The sequence below is a fragment of the Dermochelys coriacea genome, chromosome 7 (genome assembly GCF_009764565.3).
Source record: "Dermochelys coriacea isolate rDerCor1 chromosome 7, rDerCor1.pri.v4, whole genome shotgun sequence".
Classification (NCBI taxonomy): domain Eukaryota; kingdom Metazoa; phylum Chordata; order Testudines; family Dermochelyidae; genus Dermochelys; species Dermochelys coriacea.
The window spans coordinates 98,223,266-98,248,161 of NC_050074.1; the positions used below are offsets into that span (position 1 = coordinate 98,223,266).

The window sequence follows — 24,896 nt, forward strand, 5'->3', positions numbered from 1 at the left end:
ATTAAAAATGTATCTTTAATTTGTGATAGTAGTCTTTGAAATTATATACAAGATTCCTTGATACAAAGTGCCAGCAAGTGATCTATAACAAGTGACAAGATAAAAAAAAGCCTACGATGAAGATAGACCTCTCTCGTGCACGCTTTTCTGGGTTTTTAGGTTGTTGTGTAGTAGGGGTAGGTGGTAGTTTTGTTTTTTGTTTTTGTTATTTGGTTCAGTCTCTTAAGACTACATAAAATGGAAAGGAATCACACAAGTTCTTCCCTAATCTTTGTCTAAAACTAACACCACAAGCATAGGTCACATCCATATAAAATCTACATCATATTTACATAGGGTTGCACTTCACAGTTTTTCACTATGCATTTTAGACTGGTTTCTCCTATCCACCAAGTCACTGTCTGCCATTTACACTTAAGTGATGCAAACTGAACTTAAAGTTGTTGGATATTTGCACTGGGAAATTCCTGTCTAAAGGGAATGTTTGTTGCACTAAAGCTGGCAGAGGTGACTCCACCCACTATCTTGTGTCATACCTTAGCTCCTGGCACAAAGGGGATTGAGAAGGTGTGATGAGAGCAGGGAGAGGAGAAAAGGTGGAAAGGGAGCACGGCAAAGCAACAATCCACTATGACCAGTTCTGCATGTGAATTAAGTTTCTAAGGGACCTTAAGCCACCGCTATAAATTAAAGTTTATCCAAGGAATCAGATTTTAAGGCCAGAAGAGACCATTATGATCATCTAGTCTGACCTCCTGCGTTACACAGGCCATAGAATTTCATTCAGCTACTCCATTATTAAGCCCAATAACTTGTGTTTGAATAAACAATATCGTCCAGAAAAGCATCCACTCGATCTCAAGACTTCAAGAGATGGAAAACTCACAACTGCCCTTGGTCGTTGTTCTAATGGTTAATTGCCCTCACTGAAGGAAGTAATCAAGTAATCTCTTGATCTTTTTGATAAACCAAACAGGCTGAGTTCCTTACATCTCTCACTGTAACACATTGTTTCCAGTGCTCAACTCATTTTTGTGGCTCTTATCTGCACCCTCTCAGATTTTTCAACATCCTTTTTAAAATGTGGACACCAGAACTGCTGTAGTCCTACTACTCTTCCATTTATATATATATATATATCCAAGGATCACAGTAGCCCTATTCGCCACAGCATTGCTCATGTTCTATAACCCCTAAATCCTTTAGAGTCACTGCTTTCAAAGCTACATTCCCCCTCCCCCCATTATATAGGTATGGGCTGCACTCTTTGTTCCTAGATGTATAAATTTGCATTTGCACAATTTGCTTGAATGAGACCAGTTTACCAAGAGATCCAGATTGCTCTGTATGACTGCCTTATCATCATCATTTGCCATTCCACCAGTTTTTGTGTGATCCACAAATTTTTATCAGCAGTGATTTTATATTTACTTCCTAATCATTGATGAAAGTATAAAATAGTGCCAGGCCAGAACAGACCTTTAAGAATCTCTTCTAGAAATTCCCACTTGATAAATTACTTTTTGAGATCTGTCATTTAGCCAGATCTGAATACATTTAACATGTGCTTTATTGATATTGTATAGTGCTAACTTGTTGAGAGCCATTTGGGTTATGCTAGGACACTGCAATTAGGACTCACAGAAGAATGGGAGAAGATGTAAAGATGCCTCATAGTTTATTCTTATGGCCAAATGGGCCAGCTACCTTCTGCAGCAGAAGAGTCAAGCGGAGAAGCCAGAGTAACCAGAGCAGAGGTACCAATGATGTTAAGCAGCCTCTACAATGCTGCAGGTCATGTCACAATGTCATATTATTGACCGTCTGATTGACTGACAATCTGAAGAATTGGAGAAGAACAAGCTATACAGCTGGATAGTTCTGTGTGTCAGCAGTTAAGTCACTCGACTACACAAGCTCATTGAACATGCTACCAGATTGCTTTGAGGAGTACAAAGGACAGTGGACTGACCAGCTGCTGACAAAGAAGTATAAAGGAGAGCACAACAAGCCAGCACCAGCAGCAAAGGAAAGCAAAATTGTCAGTCAAAATTTGCTTTAACAACACATTTTGGATTAATGCTAGTGGCCCCGAGAAGAAAGAGGAGGATTGCCTTGACTGGACTCTGAAGAAACAATGTAGAAAAAAGATAAGTCAATATAGGATGGGCTATGATGGATGAAAATAGGCTATTTGCATGGAGGGAGGGGTCTGGTCAGAGTCAGGGAAGAAGGTTCAGTGGGGCTGAATAGTCTATTGGGAGTACTGCTGTACTGGGAAGGCATGCAATAAAATGGTAGCTGTGGTTTGTTTATTGTATAAATTCAGGCTGTCACCAAATGGTCTCTTCCACTATAGATAAAAAGGTGAATTTTCCTATGCCCGTGTTTCATTTTCACATTTACCTAAATGTTACACTGATACGTGGGTAAGTTTGTTTGTACACTGATTTTTCCCTTCACAGTCATATGAATCAGACTCAGGATCCATAACAAAGTTTCCAATGTTTGCCAATCTCTTTTCAGTTAATCAAACTGTAAGTGTGGCACCATCCCAAAATGTAGCCTGGTGACATTTCCTTGAATGGAGGTATAATGATCTACCAATGACCAGCACAAAAAACCGCAGAAACTCGCCTTTCATGAACTCTGACATTCTACTAACATTTTAACAGATACATTTCTTCTAAATAATCAATTTGAACATCCCTACCCACATTTAGTACATTTAGAAAAGATGTAATCCCCACCATCACAGAGAATGCTAAAGCCAATCCTTACATCAGTTAAGATAAAACAATTTCAAGATCAAACATAAGTGAATTGAGTATTAAACTAATCTCATGGAAGAAGGAAATTTACCGTAAAATGTTCCTGTGACTTGTAGTTCTCATCCAGGTAAACTCGGGCTCTGTTATAGTCTTTCATTGCATCACTTGATAACAATTCTCTGAAAGACATAAATGAAAGACTGTCAGTATAAAGGGATATGCAAATCTGTTGTATCTCTTCACCTTCATCCACTATATTCAACATGTTCCTAACACCCACCAAAGAAAGTGTGGCCTAGTTCATATTATTTCTCATTTTTAAAAGACATTTTAAGTGTTGATGAAATGTATCACACTGATAGCCCTGGAGACTGAAGTTCTCCATTTACCCACAGAACAGTTACTGTGCAAACAGCTGCATTCAATCTTCCTCAGACTGCTTTGCCAATACTGCTTAACTCTAACCTGAAGGGAGCACCAATTAGAGAGGGTATTTCAGTCTGCACGTCCATTCAGTCCTTGGATTTTCTGCTGAGACTGTTAACAAGGGAGCCAGTTTCTGACAACTGATGGTTTTGTAATATAGCCACCTGACTACTAAGGACTGGACTGAGATCAACCAATATATTCCATATAGGCTACTGAATAATAATACCCTAATAAATTTGTTAGTCTCTAAGGTGCCACAAGTACTCCTTGTTCTTTTTGCTGATACAGACTAACACAGCTACCACTCTGAAACCTGAAGAGCTACGGTATTGCAAAGTGCCATCTATATTATATGAAGGTCTTAGAAAAACCACAATCTTTCAACTTATCAAAATTTCTTAAAAATTGGGTGAGCCAGCCTAGCAGGCTTTAAAATCTGAGCTCCAGGTTCCCAATTTCTGGAAGACAGTCTAAACCTTCTGGCCAGCTCACCTGACTGTAGAATGATTGGCTTCAAAGGCTGGCTGCTCTAATGTTGGTGGCAGGCTGCTCTCCAGGTTTGGGAAACCCAAAGAGAAGTGAAGATGTTCCAAACAGTTTTGATACTGGCTCACTTGGCGGACGGATAGCTGCACTATTGGGTGGGTTTTCAACAGAGTTCGGTTCCCACTCAACATTCCCTTCTGTTCCCTACCTGGCCAAACTCCTTTGTGTCTAAGGTACAAAGGGAATAGGTTTTATTTCCCCCAACACCTGCTCAGTTCTTATTGCTCTCTGTCAAAAAACGTCAAGCACAAGTTGAACAAAACCTGGCAGCCCTGAAAGTGGTGCTGTTAAGGTGCTCCTGCACGAGGTTTTTAAGGCAGGAGTGCATGAGAATAACAAAAAAATGAAAGTTTGAAGAAGCTGCCTTTTTTTTTTTTTTTTTTTTTTTAGTAGTTAGAGGAACTTGGATCCAGCAAAAAGAAAAGGAGTACTTGTGGCACCTTAGAGACTAACAAATTTATTAGAGCATAAGCTTTCGTGAGCTACAGCTCACTTCATCGGGTAGCTCACGAAAGCTTATGCTCTAATAAATTTGTTAGTCTCTAAGGTGCCACAAGTACTCCTTTTCTTTTTGCGAATACAGACTAACACGGCTGCTACTCTGAAACCTTGGATGCAGCAAATGAGTCTTTGCAATTGCGGTCTCATGGGAGCTCCATAGCTGAAGAAGCTACTCCCCTTATTTATTAGGAAGGCTACGAGTCTGCCATGGAGGTCAGAATTCCATTATTTTTCATGACCTCTGTGACTTCAGGGCTTGGACTATCAGCCCCATCTACCAGGCGGTGCAGCTCGGGCTGTCAGCCCCCAGCAGTGGGGATCAGGCATCTGTGAAATTCTTGTTTATTGCCCATGACCTGTCCATGACTTTTACTAAAAATAACTGTGATAAAATCTTAACCTTATTTATTAGCAATGGCACATATGACTTTGCCCATCTACCTGGTTTGCAGGAGAAGACTTTTGGAAGCTATGTCAGGGAACGTTCTTTCGACTGACTAAATGACAGTCAGCCTAGCACAAACTTCAAAGGGCCTGAGCCCAAAAGCAATGAGTCAGCAAGCAAGAGCCATGCGATCCAACTATCAGCCTTACCCCACCCTCCTGCTTACCTCAGACAGTAGTCAGAAGGAGGGAGTCGTACTACAAACAGTGATCAGATGGATAGCCCCTTGCCCTCTTTGACAATTAGGAGAACACATGCTATTGAAGCATGACTGAGATTAAGATTGGGACAGAAGGTCTCTCCCTCCCTCTTTTGTGTTTTTTTAATCCTGTCCTATAGCCTACAATGGGATCTATATTCTTCAACCCATAACAATGCATGGGATTTACTCTGACCTAAGATTAAAGTATTTTTTGCAGGGGAAAAGGGGAGGAAAATGTTCAGCCCTGGAAATCCGTAGTAGTAATTTTGCATTTTGATGATTTACAATATAAAGGTTGCTCATTCCAAATTATACTTTTTATTTCAAGTCCACTGAAACATAAAATTGGCCCCACTATAAAAAAGTAAGAACAACAGAACTGTTACACAAAATTATGCAGCAAATTAATTCAGTTTTATAAATAAAAGAACTACTTAATAGCTATCTTTTTTTTTTTTTTTAAACTTAAAATAAAAAGGTCCACTAAGTCAACTACTGATGAAGAAAATCAGCAGAGGGCACTGTTTGACTACTTTCCATGGAATAGGACCCTCACATTATTTCAAAGTACTGAAGGTGGTGGAGGAGTAACTGAAAATCTGATGTTGATATAACTTGAATATTTGCATCAGTAATGTCAATTAAGATTTATTAGCAAATAAAATATTTGAGAACAAGGAGGTTTCAGGACATAAGATTAACTTTTGTTAAATTATTACTAGTAAAAATGTACGGATCTGATGAAGTGAGCTGTAGCTCACGAAAGCTTATGCTCAAATAAATTTGTTAGTCTCTAAGGTGCCACAAGTACTCCTTTTCTTTTTGCGAATACAGACTAACACGGCTGCTACTCTGAAACTTATTACTAGTGTATGTTGTCTTTAATCCCCTCAGATGATACTGCATCAATACTGTTACATTCCTACAATCATTTAGCTCAGAAAAAGCCCTGACCAAAAATCCTTTATATTTATTTATTTTTGAGTTGGGAGAGTAGACTCAGTTACTTGATTTCCAGACCTGTATTTTAAAATCCCAATATACTCATACTGTCTTTCTCATAGTATGTTATCTAATTAATAGGGAAAATTCTAAAGGAAATGTAACAATAGCAACTGCTGAATGTTAAGAGGTTAGCGTGATTTATTGGCTTGAGATTCTACCTCAGTCTAGGTATGTATTTTGGAGCTAATACTTGTTATGATTAATGTTTCTTCCTAACATATTAGATTGTTGAAGACAGTATGAAAGAATAAAATGACATCTCAATTGCTCAGCAAATTGAATATCTTAACTTTTCAACCTAAAGTACTTATACTCGTTTTTTTTTTAAATAATTATCTGTGCTTAAACTTTTCTTCCTTTTACACTTCCTCTATCTCACCTTCTATTTCCTTCACATCAGGTTTCCATGCCACCAGCTGTGACTTAACCTTTTATCACAAGGAGTTTGGATTTTAACTACGAAGTAGCAGCATAAGAAAATACATTAGCAGTTAGCATTTTGAAAAACAGTTTCTCAAGAGATAGAATTATTTAATTATTTGAGCTTGCCAATGGTTGAAGATAACTAAATAACCTTACTGTCACATGTCATCCTGTCTTGTAGTACTCCCTGGTGGCAAGACTCAGCATTGCAATATTCTTCCTCGTGTTCTTGAATAAGGACTTCAAACTCCCTATTTCAATAACACCTTTTTCCACGTTCATGTATTAACACACACACAAGGCTTCCAAGTCCAAAGAAAACATCCTCAGAGTCCAAACCCGACAATGTCCATCAGACTAGAAGTCATAAATAGAGGATCTTCTGCCACTACCAAGGCTCCTTTTCCATGATCACCTTCAACAATGGTCTCACTATGTCCATACTAAAACAATTAACACCCTTTCCTGGATACCCCTTCTGCAAGTTCTTTGTCCCTATTTCTGGGTTCTGGAAACATTCTTCCTTGCTCTTTCAGCCAAGCACTACCTCCAGGGCTTTCTCTCTTGAGGCCCCAGCAGATTCCCACAGCCTCCTCTGCCCCAGCAGACTCTGGCAGCCTCTCCCAGGGACTTCCCTGCTGCTCTTGCTTCCCCCATCTTGATGACAGTCCTGCTCTTCATAGGGAACGCCTGTTTCCCCCTCAACTGCATCTGATTAATGAACAGAGCTGGCTGGCCCCAAGCCTTTGGTCCTTAAAAGGGCAGACCACTCTGTTACACTTATCTTACATCTGAAATAGTCCTTAAGTATTCCCTTTATAGTACATGCAGGTAATTCTGTTAATACTGAGGTAACAGTATCTATTTATCTAAGGGTATGTTTACACTACATACTACATTGTTGTAGCTATGTTGGCATAACCCCATAGTATAGACACAGCCTACACAGATAGAAGAAGTTCTCCCATCAGTGTAGCTACATCATCTACCCAAATAGTGGCTGTCGCATCGACAAACATTTTTCCATTGACATAGCTGCCTATGTGATGGGAGTCAGGTCAGCAGAGCTGCACTGATCAGGAGTGTGGATTTTTCACACCTTGATCCATTTAGCTACGTCGACCTAACTTTTAAGTGCAGACCATGCCTCATGTTAAAGGCCAATTACCTTCAACAGAATTAAATGTCATTTTTGTTAACTGAGAATCAAAAGTATATTAGCAAATTTGAAATTGCTGCATGAAATCAAATGATCCAAGGTCCAGATTTTAATATCAGATACACAGAGGTCATCAGCACATACCTCAAAAAACAGTAGTATTGTGCTTCTGAAAAAAACATATGCCACGTCTAGATATGCAGTAATGAGTGCAGAGACTCTGAACTGGAAAAAAAAAAAAGGAGGACTTGTGGCACCTTAGAGACTAACAAATTTATTTGAGCATAAGCTTTCGTGAACTACAGCTCACTTCATTGGATGCATTCAGTGGAAAATACAGTGGGGAGATTTATATACACAGAGAACATGAAACAATGGGTTTTACCATACACACTGTAAGGAGAGTGATCAGGAAAGGTGAGCTATTACCAGCAGAAGAGCGGGGGTGGGGGGAGGACCTTTCGTAGTGATAATCAAGGTGGGCCATTTCCAGCAGTTGACAAGAACGTCTGAGGAACAGCGGGGGGAGGAATAAATACGGGGAAATGGTTTTACTTTCTGTAATGACCCATCTACTCCCAGTCTTTATTCAAGCCTAAATTAATTGTATCCAGTTTGCAAATTAAATTAATTGAATTAATGGAATTAATTTGCAAACTGGATACAATTAATTTAATTGAATAAAGACTGGGAGTGGATGGGTCATTACACAAAGTAAAATCATTTCCCCATGTTTATTCCTCATCCCCTCCCCCCCCCCATTCCTCAGACGTTCTTGTCAACTGCTGCAAATGTCCCACCTTGATTATCATTACAAAAGGTTTTTTTTCCTCTCCTGCTGGTAATAGCTCACCTTACCTGATCACTCTTGTTACAGTGTGTATGGTAACCCCATTGTTTCATGTTCTCTGTATATATAAATCTCCCCACTGTATTTTCCACTGAATGCATCTGATGAAGTGAGCTGTAGCTCTCGAAAGCTTATGCTCAAATAAATTTGTTTGTCTCTAAGGTGCCACAAGTCCTCCTTTTCTTTTTGCGGAAACAGACTAACACGGCTGCTACTCTGAAACCTGAAGTGAAAATGAAGCCTTAAATTTGTGCCAAACTTCCCTACAGACTCGTAGCAGTATTATAACAAATTAGTATACCTTCACAAGACTATTGCCCAATTCTATGAAATTAAGTCAATGGGAGTTAAGGACACTCAGTACCTTACAGGATAAGATGTTATCCATTAGTATTACACTTCCAAGCAGAAATCATGTACCGGATAGAAATGCACCTTTCCAGTTACTTACTTAACAAACTTGTCCACATGAGACATGGAAGCTTCATAGTTTTTTCCACCAAACTCTTGACAGTGTAAAGCCATAAAGTGTGGCTTGTGTGTATGTACAATCTGAAATAAATGAACATAAGTTACAAATATTAGCAAAGTTATATCCACAACTATTAAAATATGGCATATATGAAGTAAGACTAAATATGTAATGTTTAATTAATAGGATTTCTTTCAGCTAATGCCTGTTAGATACAAAGCCAAACAACTGGCAGAATCATTATCAAAATATTGGAAATGATCTTTGTAAATGTATAACTTTACTAGCTTCAGAATACAAGATACAGTAGAATCTCAGAGTTACGAACTGACCAATCAACCACACACCTTATTGAAACAGGAAATATGCAATGAGACAGCAACAACAACAAAAAAGTGAATACTGTACAGTACTGGGTTAAATGTAAACTGCTTAAAAAAAAGGGAATGTTAAAAAAAGATTTTGCAAGGTAAGGAATCTGTTTCTGTGCCTGTTTCATTTAAATTAAGATGGTTAAAAGCATCATTTTTCTTCTGCATTGTAAAGTTTCAAAGCTGTGTTAAATGAATGTTCAGTTGTAAACTTTTAAAAGAACCACCATTACGTTTTGTTCAGAGTTACAAACATTTCAGAGTTACAAACAGCCTCCATTCCTGAGGGGTTCATAACTCTGAGGTTCTACTGTACTGACTTTAAATATCAAAAAGACTTTTTAAGTTAATATTTACTTTCCAAAAAATACAATTTTGTAGCACTTGTCCCCAGACATACAAGCATATGCATCTTCTCATCCACCTCGCTGCAGCACAGCAGTTGTTTTCAATATATGTCTGTCTAGTTAGGTGCTTATATGGCCCCAATCACTATAGAACACGAGTAGCTTCTCAATGACCAATATAATTGCCCACAGCACATACTAATCTACCCCCAGGGAGTACCAGTTAGCTTTGCAAATTGTAAGCATTCATTTAAAAATTAAGAAATGTGCACACAGCAGACATGGAAATCTGCATTTTTGCAGACACAGTTAAGATTGGACTTTGAACCTGAAATGATCACACTTTTATCTCAGAAGGCTCAAAAACCAGGAGACACATAATATTTTTTAAAGTCCAATCATTTATTTTAAAAAACATCATGATTAAGCTGATCTCATTGCAATTTGGGGCTTGAGTTTTGATTTTTGAATGCATGGATTTGGCAAAACTGGGAGAAATGGGAAGATTTTATCTAGATATCCATAGGAGTTTCTATTTTTCAACCAAGCTGAAGAAAAATATAGGAGCAAAGGAGTTTAAATAAAAAAATTCAAGAGTGAACAAGTGCTCACAGTATTGAACTGCAAAAAGAAAATTAACAAAACATGTGCTTTATTGTTGGCTTGAGGTTTTTTATATTCTATTAGCTTTAAAAAAAAATCCAAATGCTAGAAATGCAATAGGTTATTAGCCAATACTGAAAGACAAAAGGCTTTGGAAAACATACTAGACACAAAGTATTTTTGCTGAGAAAGACTAATAACTGTGAATTCATCCAGATTCAGAACTTATTATCCTATAAAAGACTTTTGTGAAGATGGTGGCAGACCAACTTCAGCAATGTGTGACACACAAAAGCTCCTTCAGGCTCCAGACCTGACCATGACATGGCTAATCATAACAGTTAACTATCTCCCTTGGGGAAATAGGCAGAGGACATATATGCCGCCTAACCTGGCTCAGTCTTGCACCACTTTCATCATAAGGTGTTTTTGACAACTGCAGGAGTTGGCAGGGGCACAGCAAATAACCTTACTATGGTTCCGCTCATTCTTTTCTGCGCCTCCTACCCAAGCGCTCCAAGATGTGGGATACTATACTCTGTTAGAAAGTAGGTACATTGGCCACATTCCTCCTGTACCTGAGATACAATGCCTTATGGAATTCCCATGAGGAGGCATGCCACTGTCAATTGACTGCTGGCAGAACTACTGGGGGGAATCTTTAACTAGCCTAGGCTCAGGTTATGTTAATAGCTATAACAGGGTTCAAAAAAGAGCTAGATAAATTTATGGAGGCGAGGTCCATCAATGGCTATTAGCCAGGATGGACAGGGATGGTGTCCCTAGACTCTGCCAGAAGCTGAGAATGGGCGACAGGGAATGGGTCGCTTGATGATTACCTGTTCTGTTCATTCCCTCTGGGGCACCTGGCATTGGCCACTGTTGGAAAACAGGATACTGGGCTAGATGGGCCTTTGGTCTGACCCAGTATGGCCATTCTTATGTTCTAATTCTCCAGCCCTAAGTACCACATACACTAATCTGGAATAAAAGAACTAGCTCACAAAAGCTTATGCTCAAATAAATGTGTTAGTCTCTAAAGTGCCACAAGTCCTCCTTTTCTTTTTGCGAATACAGCCTAACATGGCTGCTACTCTGAAACAAGTTATCTAGAAGCACTGGGACTTTAAAACACATCCTTTTTAATTTCAGCAGCCATTCTTTCACTGTATATTATTGGAATTTCCTGGTGAATATAGATTAGCTATCAGAAATAACCAGTGGTTTAGCAACTTAATGGTGATCTGTAATCTTGACAAAATTGCATTACTCTAAATTGGTAACCAGAGGTCTGAACTCCTTGTCCAGCAGAGTGCAAAACGATTAGGATTTGTGAACTGAATGGTTAAGGCCACACTATTAATTGAGTCATTTTTGTCAGCTTTACCGTGCAAGTAACATTGTGTTTAGCACAATACACAGAACCAACGATGACACTGAACAAAAAACATATTTCTATCACATTTGTAAGATGATACTGCAGTTCCTGCAAAAGCAGGTAATGAAATCAATTGTTTTATAACTATCTAACTCCCAAAAGTTAAACCAATATTTTTAATTTAATATTTTAACCTGTTTTGAGTAAAAATGTTTTAGTAAAGTTAAAATATACAAAACTACAGGGTTCTAATACGGTCCAGACCATCCTGCCCAGGGGCATAACTTGGGAGAAGGGAATAAAAGGGAAATCTCTGCAAAGATACCCTCACAGAGCTCCTCCCTCTATCATTACATCAGAGAAGTAGGATCTGGCTCCTGTGGAAAAGACTATGGGACTTGCTGCTAAATTTGATAACTTCCCATTTCCCAGAGATCTGTCCGAGGCCAGAGGGCCATTCATGCAGTGGCTATAAACTTTCACATCAGCTCTGGCCTCTGGCATGATGGGAGAGAGACTACCGCCTCAGACTTTAATTTCTTTTTCAGGGAATCTATATGGCTAGAAAGAAGGGGAATTGTGTGTCCTCCTCAGCCCCACTCCCACCCAACCCACTCCGTCCCTCAAGTTGCCTAATCTGCATCCCTGAATCATGAAGGCCCCTCTGCACGGTATGGGGTAGAGAGGACACTGCAATGTGGACACAGCTGACCCGCTTTCCACCAAGCCTCCACGTATAGATTTAGATGCAGGTATGACAGAAGAACAAGTTAGACAAACACCTTTCAGGGATGGTCTAGATAATACTTAGTCCTGCCAGGAATTCAGGGGACTGGACTAGATGACATATTGAGGTCCCTTCCAGTCCTATATTTCTAAGATCTGGGCCAGAACATTTATTTGGCATGTCTGAGAACAAAATTTCAGAGCCCCCCCTCACTTAAACACAGTCTTCTCCAGTCTACTGCCTTCTCTATTAATCATTTTGTGCATTGTTCTACCTAATAAAAAGTCCAGAAACAAATGGTGAATTAGAGGAGCATGTTCTCTACTCACAAAACTTGACTGTTCAGCTGCCTGAAGTTTAAATTTTGGGGGCTATAATGGCCCCCAAATTCTCTGCCTACTTTCTGTCCTTCTGTAATACCCACCCCAGCCTACCCAGCCTGCCAACCCCAAGGGAGAAAATGTGCAAACTCCACACTTAAAGCAGAACTACAGATTTTGGGTGTTCATTTGTTAACGACATATGCTTTCACACAGGTGGGGAACACAGGAGCCAAAGACAGTAATAGTTAAATTTCAGTAACAGAATACCAACTGCTTTAGATTAGTGCCTCAGATTTCAATTATCCATCACTCCGTTCCTGCACCTAAAAACTTATAGGTAGAATTGATCTTTTGAGCAGCAAATATGCTATTCTAGGTCAGTTACTAAGTAAGAGGTCCCCAAACTGTGGGGTGCATGGAGGAATGTTTGGGGGGGCATGGCTGGGACCCACGGAGGGTGGAGGGGGAGTTCCACCAAGCTCCGCTCCTGGCCTGGGCTCCGGCTGCTGGCCCCACACCCGGAACCCAGGGCTCCGGCCGCTGGCCTCATGCCCAGGGCCCCAGCTGGCAGCCGAGGCTTCACCACAACCCTCGGCCCCCTTACCTCGCCTGCGTCCCCCCACTCCAGAGACACGGCCCTGCTCCCAGCCGCAGCTTCGTGGGGAGAGGAGGTGTGGACAGCGATAAGGGGGAGTGCCAGGTAAGAAGTTCAGGGACCACTGTCCTAAGTGAATGGAAACCTGATTCTTTAAAGGAGAATAGTATCTCACTAATATAACTATGGTTTCCTTCCAAGTTATTTAATTAATTCACATAGCAATGAAATGGAGAAAAGAGAGAAAGATTGTTAAAAAATGGCCTTGGTTCTAAAGCACTATACTATAACTTATGACTAAAATGCAAACAAACATCACCAGTCTCTTTCTCATCAGCATAGTCACCTTGAAAGTGATCTGGTTGAATCTGCAATGATCATGAGCAGAATTTCTTGCAACTATGCATCCGATGAAGTGAGCCGTAGCTCACGAAAGCTTATGCTCAAATAAATGTTAGTCTCTAAGGTGCCACAAGTCCTCCTTTTCTTTTTGCAAATACAGACTAACACGGCTGCTACTCTGAAACTAGTAACTAGTCAAGTACCCTTATACTAAACTGTATGTAGGGCATTGCACTGATGTAACATGTTTTTCTTTAAATGGTTTCTATACTTTAATCCCATGTTAAAACACTTTTGTACAGGATAGTAGTATGAATAAGTGAAAAATGAGTAGTTATGAAATGGACTTCAAATATGTGTTATAAAGAAGTATACTGCTCAAATCTATAAACGGTAGCATTTTCCAATGTGCCAAGTCCCATTGCAAGTCAATAGGACCTAGGCACCTAAATGCTTTTTTAAATCCCACAAAAAATGGATATTTTAAAAAAAGTTATATGGCCTGATTCTGTTTTTACACCAGTTTTATCTCACTGACTTCAGCAAAGTTGCTCCTAAATTACACCATTGCAAGTGATAAGTGATAAATCATATTGAAAGATAAAGAGAGGTGAAATTAAAAGAAAGATATTGGTCTTGCCTTGTAAACTGATTTTGTGTATGGGAGGCTCTCAGTCTGGAAGAGGCTGTTCCTACTTGTTTCCTATATAGAAGAGGTGCCCTGCTCCTTCCAGATTTTAGGGAGCAAAGAGCATAAAGGGATCACAGACACATAATTTCTGCAAACGAACTACAATATTTTTACAGCAAACAAAAGTTTAAACTTACATGATTTACTTAAGCAAAACTATCAGAAGGGTAGAGTGCATGCACCTCATCACATGTTTTTAAAATCACACTATGTTTAGAAATAAAATTACATAGCACATGACAAACAAAAAAACGCTAAGCTTCTGATTATACTTAGAATCTTCTGCCTACATTGCAATTATGTGTGTTCTTCCCTGCAGCTCTTTTGCTGGCAATCACACTACAAACTGCAATTAAGTTAGCATTTAGCACTAAGTTAAATTTAGTTTTAACAAAGATACATGACTCTTAAATTAGCCATTGCCATGAATCTGATGTAAAATTAAGCTCTTGGACATGGCGTTGAGCTTTTAAGGATTCGCACCTACCAACCTGAGGTGGTTTATTCTACAAAGTCCACTGTCTGTTTGATCTTTCTCAAATTTAGTGATAACCCACGCATTTGGATAAACAGAGTATTGACAATTAAAATCCCAGCACAGAAACAGTTTATAAAAAAGTGTCCAGAGTAGGGTTGGCAAGTTTCTAATTACACAAATCTGAACACCCTTGCCATGTCCCCTACCCCCTCCTGAGGCCCTGCCCCCACTCACTCCAGCCCCCACCCTCTGTCACTTGGTCTCCCCCACCTTAACTCATTTTCATTGGGCTGGGGCAGGGGGTTGGGGGGGCGGGAGGGTGTGTGGGCTCTGGGAGGAGGCTCAGGGTTGGGCAGGGGTTTGGGGGTGCAGGTTCCAGGAAGGAGTTTGGATGCAGGAGGGGGCTCAGGCCTGGGTAGGGGGTGGAGTGCGGGAGGGGGTTCCGATCTGGGGCAGGCAGTTGGGGGTATGAGCTCCTGCTGGGCGGTTCTTACCTCAGGCAGCTCCCGGTCAGCGGTGCAGTGGGGCTATGGCAGGCTTCCTACCTGCTCTGGCTCTGCGCTGCTCCCAGAAGCAGCCAGTATGTCCGGCCCCTAGGCAGAAGCACAGGCAGTAGGCTCCCATTGGCCACAGTTCCCAGCCTATGGAAGCTGCGCAACCAGAGCTGGGGCAAGGACAGCACACAAAGCTTCCCGGATCACCCCTGCGCCTAGGGGCCAGACATGCCCGCTACTTCCAGGGAGCTGCAAAAAGCCAGGGCAGGTAGGGAGCCTGCCTTAGCCCCGCTGCACCGCCAACCAGACTTTTAGCAGCCAGGTCAGTGGTGCTGACTGGAGCTGCCACGGTCCCTTTTTGACTGGGCATTCCGGTTGCAAATCGGATGCCTGGCAACCCTAATCGAGAGCAAAAATAATTCTGCTATTCTTAACAGCCATAGTTATTTAGCTTAAATAAAAAATATTCAGAGATTTAATATTGCTGTTTTTCATTATTTTGTACATTAGGTATACTGTTTAATACACTACATTTTTAAAAATAGCAAAGAAAATGTAATGCTTCATTAATATTTGAATTAGATAAAGCAATAAAGTTCCTGCACCAAGTCAAATATGCAGCACCTGAAAATTTACTCGTTTTAGGTAAACACTCACTAATAACATGGCTTATTTTTTTTTTGTCTTTATGGCCTTTGTTCAAACTGAACATATCCAGTGCTATTAAAACATTGTCTATTGAACAATAAAAGGTTTTTGTGATGGAGAGCACTCTGGACTTGGTGTTTTGGGGTACACGTTAAAATCCGTCTACACAACCTGCATTTATGGTCTATCTTTTGTGAAATAATTTAAGATAGACAAATCTAAAAAAACCAGAGTTACATTTAAGTTTTTTTAGAAAAATAGTCATAATATAAAGTTATTTTACATGCTCTGGTGCACACAGACTGATTACATAGCATATTTAGAATTCTGAATACATGTTATTTATTATTTTTATTTCAGTAGCATCCAAAGGTCCCAGTAAGTGTTGAGGCCATTTTGTTAGGTGTTGTATAAACACACAGCAAGAGAATGACTTGGCTTTATAGCGCATACTATCTTACTAAAAGTCAGAGTGAATAAATTAATAGTCCTCTCTGCATCCTGGATACCAGGGAGTTGGGGGCTCTCCATCTGGGACTCCATGCTCTCTGCTGCTCTAATGCTGCTGATTCACAGTGAGACTTGGCAGTTTTCATAGCCCACTCTCTTAGAAAAGAGAGAGAGGCTTTTGTCCTACACAGGTGGTGAGGGGCAGTAAAAATGTCCCAGGGATGGATAAGGCTATTGTTAAAATGTCTAATTTCAACAGATCACAGTGAAGAAGGATCACATAATATGCAGGTTTTCTTTTTTTCCACACTAGACAATCCCTGACAGGTGTTTGTCCAACCAATTCTTAAAAAACTCCAGTGATGAGGATTCCACAGCCTCCCTTGGAAGTCTATTCCAGAGCTTAACTACCTTATAGATAGAAAGTTCTTCCTCATATCTAACCTAAATCTCCATTGCTGCAGTTTAAGCCCATTACTACGTCTTCTACCTTCCATGGACATTGTGAGCAATTGATTATGGTCCTCTTTTATAACAGCTCTTAACCATATTTTGAAGACTGTTATCACATTCCCATTTCAGTCTTTTTTTCTCAAGACTAAAAATGCCCAGTTTTTTTTCAACATTTCCTCATAGGTCAGGGTTTCTAATTCTTCCATCATTTTTGTGGCTGTGCTCTGGAGTCTCTTCAGGTTTGTCCACATCTTTCCTAAAGTGTGGGCCCAGAACTGGTCACAGCATTCCAGCCGAAGCCTCACCAATGCCAAATACATCGGGTTGCCAGGTGTCCAGTTTTGGACCAGAACACCCAATTAAAAAGGGACCCTGGCGGCTCCTGTCATTACTGCTGACTGGGCCATTAAAAGTCCGGTCGGCAGCGCAGCAGGGCTAAGTCAGGCTCCTGACCCCACCCCAAGCACTAGCTTCGCAGCTCCCATTGGCTGTGGTTCCCATCCAACAGGAGCTGCGGGGACAGTGCCTGCGGATGGGGCAGTGCGTAGATCCACCTGGCTGCGCCTCGACATAGAAGCCGGAGTGGGGACACGCCGCTGCTTCCAGGAGCTGCTTGAAGTAAGCACCACCCATAGCCTGTACCCCGACTCCCTCCCATGCCCCAACCCCCTGCCCCAGCCCTGATCCCCCTCCAACCCCCTTGGTCCCAGCCCCACCCCAGAGTCTGCACCCCCAGCTGGAGCTCTCACCCCCTCCCGCATCCCATCCCCCGAGCCAGCCCGGTGAAAATGAGCAAGTGAGTGAGGAAGGTGGTGAGAGCGAGCAACAGAGGGAGTAGGGATGGAGTGAGCAGAGGGCGGGGACTCGGAGGAGGGACGGGATGGGGGCCGAGCAAGGATATTCAGTTTTTTGCGAGTATAAAGCTGGCATCCTACAAGTACAGTGGGATAATTACCACCAGTGTCTTACATACGACACTCCTGTTAATACAGCCCAGAATCATATTATCCTTTTTTGCAACTACATCACATTGTTGACTGGAGTCATCCACAAATTTTATGAGCATACTCTTCACTTTATCAAAGTCATTAATGAAAATACTGAATAGTACCTGACCCCAGACTGACCCCTGCAGGACCCCCTAGAAACACCTTCCCAGTTTGACAGCGACCCACTGAGTCTTGTCTTTCAACCAGTTGTGCACCCACCTTATAGTAATTTCATCTAGAACACATTTTCCTAGTTTGCTTACAAGACTGTCAAGCGGGGCTGTGTCAAAAGCATTACTAAAATTAAGATGCATCATGTCTACTGCTTCCCACATCTACGAGGCCAGTAACCCTATCAAAGAAAGAAATTGGATTGTTTTCGGCATGATTTGTTTTTGACAAATCCATGCTGGGTATTCCTTATAACCCTATTATTCTTCAGATGCTTACAAATTGATTGTTTAGTGATTTGTTCCAATATATTTCCAGGTATCAAAGTTAGGCAGACTGATCTATAATTCTCCGGGTCCTCTTTGTTCCGTTTTTAAAAACAGGTACTATATTTGCCCTTCTCAGTCTTCTGGGACCTCATCTATTCTCCAGGAGTTCTAAAAGATAATTGCTAATGGTTCCAAGATTGCTTCAGCTAGTTCCTTAAGTATCCTAGGATGAATTCCATCAAACCTTGCTGACTTGAATACATCTAACTTATCTAAACATTCTTTTACCTTTCCTTTCCTTATTTTGGCTTGCATTCCTTCCCCTTGTTAATATTAATTATGTGGAGTATGTGGTCACTTTTAACCTCTTTGGTGAAGGTTGAACCAAAATGGTCATTAACACCTCAGCCTTCTTGATGTCATCCGTTTTTAGCTTTCCTTTTCTTAGTAGAAGATCAACAACTTTCTTTTCCTCCTAATGTATTTAAAGAACCTCCTTTTGTTGCTTTTTATGTCTCTTCCTAGATATAACTCATTTTGTGCCTTTGACTTTCTGATTTTGTTTCTGCATGCTTGTGCTATTCTTGTGTACTCTTTAGGAATCTGTCCATGTTTCCACTTTCTATGTGATTCTTTTTTTTATTTTCAGGATACAGTACTGTATTAGAGTTCATAATGGAGCCATATTGGCCTCTTACTATTCTTCCTATCTTTCCTTTACATCGGGATAGTTGGTAATTGTGCCTTTAATACTGTCTCCTTGAGAAATTGCCAGCTCTCCTGAACTCCTTTTTCCTTTAGATTTACCTACCAGTTCTCAGAGTTTGGTAAAGTCTGCTTTTCTGAAGTCATAGTCCTTATTCTGCTACTCTCACTCCTTCATTTCCTTAGAATCATGAAATCTACCATTTCCTGGTTAATTTCACACCAATTGCCTTCCATCTTCAGATTCACTAACAATTCCTCTCTGTTGGTCAGAATCAATCTAAAATGGCTGTTCCCTGGTTAATTCCTCCACTTTCTGAAACAAAAGGTTGTCCTCAACACACTCCAAAAAACAACTGGAAATTTTGTATTTTGCCATATTACTTTTCCAAGAAACATCTGGGTAGTTAAAGTCCCCCACTACTACCAGGAACTGTGTTTTGGATATTTCTAGGTTTCAGAGTAGCAGCCGTGTTAGTCTGTATTCGCAAAAAGAAAAGGAGTACTTGTGGCACCTTAGAGACTAACAAATTTATTAGAGCATAAGCTTTCGTGAGCTACAGCTCACTTCATCGGATGCATCCGATGAAGTGAGCTGTAGCTCACGAAAGCTTATGCTCTAATAAATTTGTTAGTCTCTAAGGTGCCACAAGTACTCCTTTTCTTTTTGGATATTTCTGTTATTTATCTTCAATAGCTTGGAGATAAATTTTTAACCAAATAAAGCAAGCTTGTAAATAAAATCCCACATTCATAATAGACCTCATTTGTGATCTCTCGCAACACGTGGTCTCATGTTTCAGAGCGGTAGCCGTGTTAGTCTGTATCACATGGTCTCATGTATTGTTTCAAATAAATTTTAGATAACAGATACTGATCTTATCCATTTAGATAGCTGTATGAAATTACCATAATTAGAAAACAATTGCAACTACTTTATCTTGTAAAGCAAATATATACAAGTCTTACAATGAAAAGAAACATATTTAGCAACTGATTATTGCTAAATTGATAATAAACACAGAGTAAAAAAAGCCATTTAAAATTTTTTAATTGATATAAATGTTTTCTTCATTATAATCTCCCTTTAATTATCTAGCTAATAAGCATTAATAAGCTAGTAAAATACAAGTAAGATAAGATGTTTTAAATGTGTTCCAGAGAGCTGTATCATGTTTGACATGTAACCCCTCGCATGCAGGAAGAATGAGTAAAAGAACAATCTTTGGAATCGATCACAATGACATTAGTGAAATGTTGTATGCTCTATAATGTACTAAGTACTAGCATTTGCTGTCTGACATTCACCCCACTTAGGCATGGGAAACATTCTTCCAGTTCTGATCTTCCAGGGATTAAAAATGATAGCAAATATGAAGCTTAATACCTAAAATATGTTACATCTTTTAATGAGTGAACAGTATAGTATGAGAGTATAGTATAGAAGAGAGTTGGCAGAAAAAGTATTATTTACTAAAATTCCTTCCAAGTTAACCTATAAATCTTAGCTAGGAGCACATTGACTCTGCTTCATTACCTTTTATTAGTTTTCCATTATAATATATGAACAATTTCTTCATTATAATGAATAATAAACATTTCAGGGTTTAAAATTCATAGAAGTTAAGGCTAAAGGCCATTTAACGATATCGATGGCCCAATAATCCCTATACCTGTATTGTTAATAGCTTAGTATTTTAGCAAAAGACATCTCAAAGACCTATTCTGAACTCAGATTGGTGCACACCAGGAGTATCTTCACTGAAGTCAAGGGAAATTTAGTGGTGTAAAGGTGGTGTAAATGAGTTCAGAATCAGGACCCCAGTTTCTGAAATAGAACATTATTCTCAACTACACCTATCACACAAATCTTTTTACAAATTATTAGTGCTGGGCAAAATTCTTTGCATAAAAAGTTGTAAAATTTTCTGTAAGAGCATGCCAATTTTCACAAATTTTGATTAGAAAATTTCAGCATTGTTAAAATATTTCATTTTGATGTGTGTTTTGTTTCAGTTTTTGGAAACCAAATAATTTTAGTTTTCCCATTCAGTTTTGGTATTTGACACACTACTTTTTCTCAAACAAAACAAAAACAACCTCCTGCCACCATTTCCCCCAGTTGGAAAATGGAGGGTTAGGGGAGGAAAAAGTGTGAGAAAGTGGGGGAAACCCATTTTTCATACCTTCTTCCTGTTTTTCCAACTTTTTCCAGCTAGACAACAGCCAGAAACTAGGTCCCCTCCCCACTCACCCCCACCACACACACACACACATACACACACTCTTTATTTTTGTAAACAAGCTTTCTGCTTTACCCTTTTATAGAACTTGTGTTCCCAGATAAGGCAACAAGTCTGTCACGGATTCCGTGATTTTTTTGTGACCTCTGCAACTTCAGGGCCTCAGCTGCCAGCCCCTTACAATGGGACGGGGGGGAGTCTAGTAGTTGGTTACCTTCCATGCAGGACCCCGTGTACTCTGCTGTACAAAATGGGACCAAATTTCGCAGCAAGCAGAATGGTGTCCCTAGCCTCGGTTTGCCAGAAGCAGAAAATGGGCGACAGGGGATGGATCACTTGATGATTTCCTGCTCTGTTCAATCCCTCTGAAGCACCTGGCACTGGCCACCATGGGCAGACAGGATACTGGGCTAGATGGAGCTTTGGTCTGACCCAGTATGGCCGTTCTTGTGTTCTAAACAATCTTAAATTCTACCTCAGTAACTCTTGGCATTGTGAAATACTCTTAATTCACATCCCTCCACCCTTCTCGCAATCATCCTCACAATCACGGCTGAAAGCCGTCATTGACAAAATTCATCAGTGATATATAGATATATATATATATTTTACAATGATGAGTGTACTTCAACCTACACATATATTGTGGTGATATGCATATCATGTTAAAGACAGAAGTGTCACTTTTATGTCCTTTATTACCATAGTAGTTGAGAACTTCACTATTATTAGTGTATTAACTCTCACAACATCCCAGATAGGAAAATCTTTTATCTCCATTTTACCAATGGGAAATTAAGGTACAGAGAGGCTAACTGATTTGCACAAGATCACACAGGGGGTCTGTGGCAGAGCAGGGACTTGAACGTGAGTCTCCCAATAACTGTCTAGTGCCCTAAGCAAGTTATTTGGGAAATCTCAAAAACTTTTGTATCTCTCTCTGACATCATGTATTATCTCACTGTACACAACACACATGTACAAAATATGTATTGTACAGTACACAAATACGGGTCTTTAATTGTATTACGATGTGTAACATACACAATACAGTTGCCCCTCAAAACTGAGATTCTTTTTTAATAAGAAAAAATAGTAATTAGTTTTACTGCAGCCTTTAACATTTTAAAATGCGTACAATTTATTTTACATAATATTACCTATTTTTCACAGATAGTCTTAAAGCATTTAAACCATTACAATTTCAATTGGCTCCAAGAAGTTTTTTTTTTATACATATTTCCACACTTGTTTTTTTGACAAAAAGTAGTAGTCTAAAAGAGGGCATCTCAGCTCTTTGACAAGGCTATTTTCCCCACGCTTGCTAAGCAAGGTGAAGGACTACAAATATAATAAGGAATTCTGGCAATCATTCTGTTGTTCAATATACTGTAATGGTTTATTTCTGGGTAACAATGTGTAATTCATTGCCTGATATACTGTCCATCTTCACAAGTAATAGGCAATGTTAAAAACTAAAACGTATTGTGATTATTTTCAAAATCTAAAAGTAATCTATTTATGTACCATACACTAACACATAGTCAGAACCAGCAATAAGAAAAAAAAGGAGATACTTATATTGGGCCCGATACCCAAAATATGAAAGTCTTGCATAATCTTGTAATATCAAATCCCATTTGCTTTCCCTAACAAGCAAGCTCTCCGACATCTCATGTGGGTAAAGTAAACGTGATTTGGTCCTAAGATTTCTAGCCTCAGTCTAGCGAACTGGGTATATTCAGAATATGGGGTATAAATACCATTTCAAGCAATGATTTAGCAAATTTAGGGTGATTTAAATGCAACTCGCTGTGAGTAGTCACAAATTTAAAAGGGGAAATGGTGATATGGTTTTGAAAAGCATGTTTCTCTGACACCTCCCCCGTTCACTGGACTCAAACACATATTTTTAAAAATTCAAGTCTCTTTATTTAGAAATGATAATGACATGCCACTTAAATTATTGTCTGTTAGAAATGGCATGCCAAGTCACAGCTTGTTGCTGTATCATAACAGCACCAAAGAGACAAGTCTATGTGAGCAACACATTTTCTTACTACTGTATACACAGGATACCACAAGTTTCCATGATGTCACTAACAGGGCTGGCTGCAGGCTCATGTATGATAAAAGAGCAGATTTTTTTTCCTATTCAGCCAGTCAGGCTGCCCTCAAGTCTTTTCCACTTGAACTGAAGTCAGTGAACCAAATAAATCTTAAGTGAAGCTATACCTTAGAGAAACATTCAGCTATACCTTAAAGAAAATCCAAGAACACCTAGGTTCTGTTACATTTATACAGTAGAGAGCTGTTTTCGTCTTCACTTGGGGAATTTGGAGCTCAATTCAAAGGTCTATCTGAAAAAAGCCCAGTTTTAAACATTTAAGGCTTGTCGATTTTTGTAATTAAACCCTTCTGCTAAAGTCTTCCGTTGAAAGTAAGGATTAGATCTATTGTAGTTAGATCAAATTATTAAAGAAGGAACTTTCTGAGATGCTTTTTTGTCTTTCCCCCCAAAATTAAATGTACATGCTGTGCTGCACAGAAGAGAAACTAATTGCACATGCAACAATGTTAATTTGACCTGTAGATTTTAGGCAAGCATTTTTATTTTGTTTTGTAATACAAATAAAAGTTCTAATTAGTCTCAAACATTAAGCAGTATGGTCACCTGTTAGATGGATCAGAAAACATTCTACCTCTAAAGATTTTATTTCTTTTATGCTGACTAACAAGTTCTGCCATATCCTTGATTACCAAGAAATTTTCTAAAATTACTACACATTTCCAAGGGATCATTTTGTAAATACTGATCCAATGCAGATGGAGAAAGTCCACATGTCTGATTAACACAAAGCATTTCTTCCAGACACATGGGGCCCACCCTTATAACAGGGTTCCTCAGCTGTGCTTCTGGCACTTACCACATTCCTCCTATTTTTCTCTTGCTCATACCTGTTAAGTCTGCAAAATCGGAAAGCTGGACATTTTGTGCATGTGATGAAATAGCCTAATTTGCATATCAATACTCATTACCTCATTTACATACTTCCAAGGTAAACAAATTGTTTCAAGTTTCTTGCTCCTCTTCTATGTCAAATATATTATTTCTCCCCATCCTTCTGACTTGGCTCTCCCTTAAGTTTGCCACACACATCTTCCTCCCTGCTCCCAATTCCTTACATAAGGTGATCAGATAGCAAGTGTGAAAAATTGGTACACTTTTTTTTGGGGGGGGGAGGGGAAAGTGGGGACTAGTTGCATATAGAAGACAAAGCCCCTAATATTGGTACATCTCTCACCCAGTGCCTACATCACCTCTTTACATTTTCCTGTCCTCCCCCTTTCTCCCCTCTGCTCATGTTCCACTATCTCTAGCTCCCACTTTCCTTCTCTGGAGTTTGCCCCAACTCTTCAATTCTCCCACTGAAATTTCACCCCCACTCTGGTTTAGCTCCCAATACATTCCCCTCCTCCATTATGTCTGGTTCTGCAGATTTCCTTCCTTTGAGTTTCCCCATCCATGCACTCTCTCAAGCTTACCCCCTGCCCAGAGCATAATCCACAACATGTCCTCAGCCAGAGATACGGCTAAAGCAAAGTTCTACACCAGTGTTTTTCAAACTGTTCACCTTGTTAGGATCTCATTAAATTATGCCTCATTATCAGAATGTCTCTATTTTATTTACTTTTCCACCCTGACCACATGTTCCAATCTATGAAATGTGTGGTACAACATATACTGGCTTGCAAGAAAAATTTCAAAAGTATCTTTATCTCTATAGAGTCTGTTCAGCTGTGTGAACTGCATTC

The 24,896-nt window shown here is 39.7% G+C and overlaps 1 protein-coding gene across 6 annotated transcripts in view; it reads right to left on the reverse strand.

The window, feature by feature from the left end:
• The window catches only part of INPP5A (inositol polyphosphate-5-phosphatase A), a 444,123-nt gene that overhangs the window by 287,344 nt on the left and 131,883 nt on the right, over positions 1–24,896 (reverse strand). For 5 of the 6 annotated variants that reach the window (XR_006282883.1, XM_038409257.2, XM_038409258.2 and 2 more), the window contains exons 3-4: positions 8,783–8,883; positions 2,863–2,950 (exon numbers count right to left, since the gene is read on the reverse strand). Coding sequence is in view for 4 of the 6 variants with exons in the window: in XM_038409257.2 (XP_038265185.1) it covers positions 2,863–2,950; positions 8,783–8,883 (189 nt within the window). In the remaining 2 variants the exon portion in view is untranslated. Of the gene's footprint in view, positions 1–2,862; positions 2,951–8,782; positions 8,884–24,896 lie in introns of those variants that run through there. The other variant, XM_043519354.1, reaches the window with a different exon arrangement.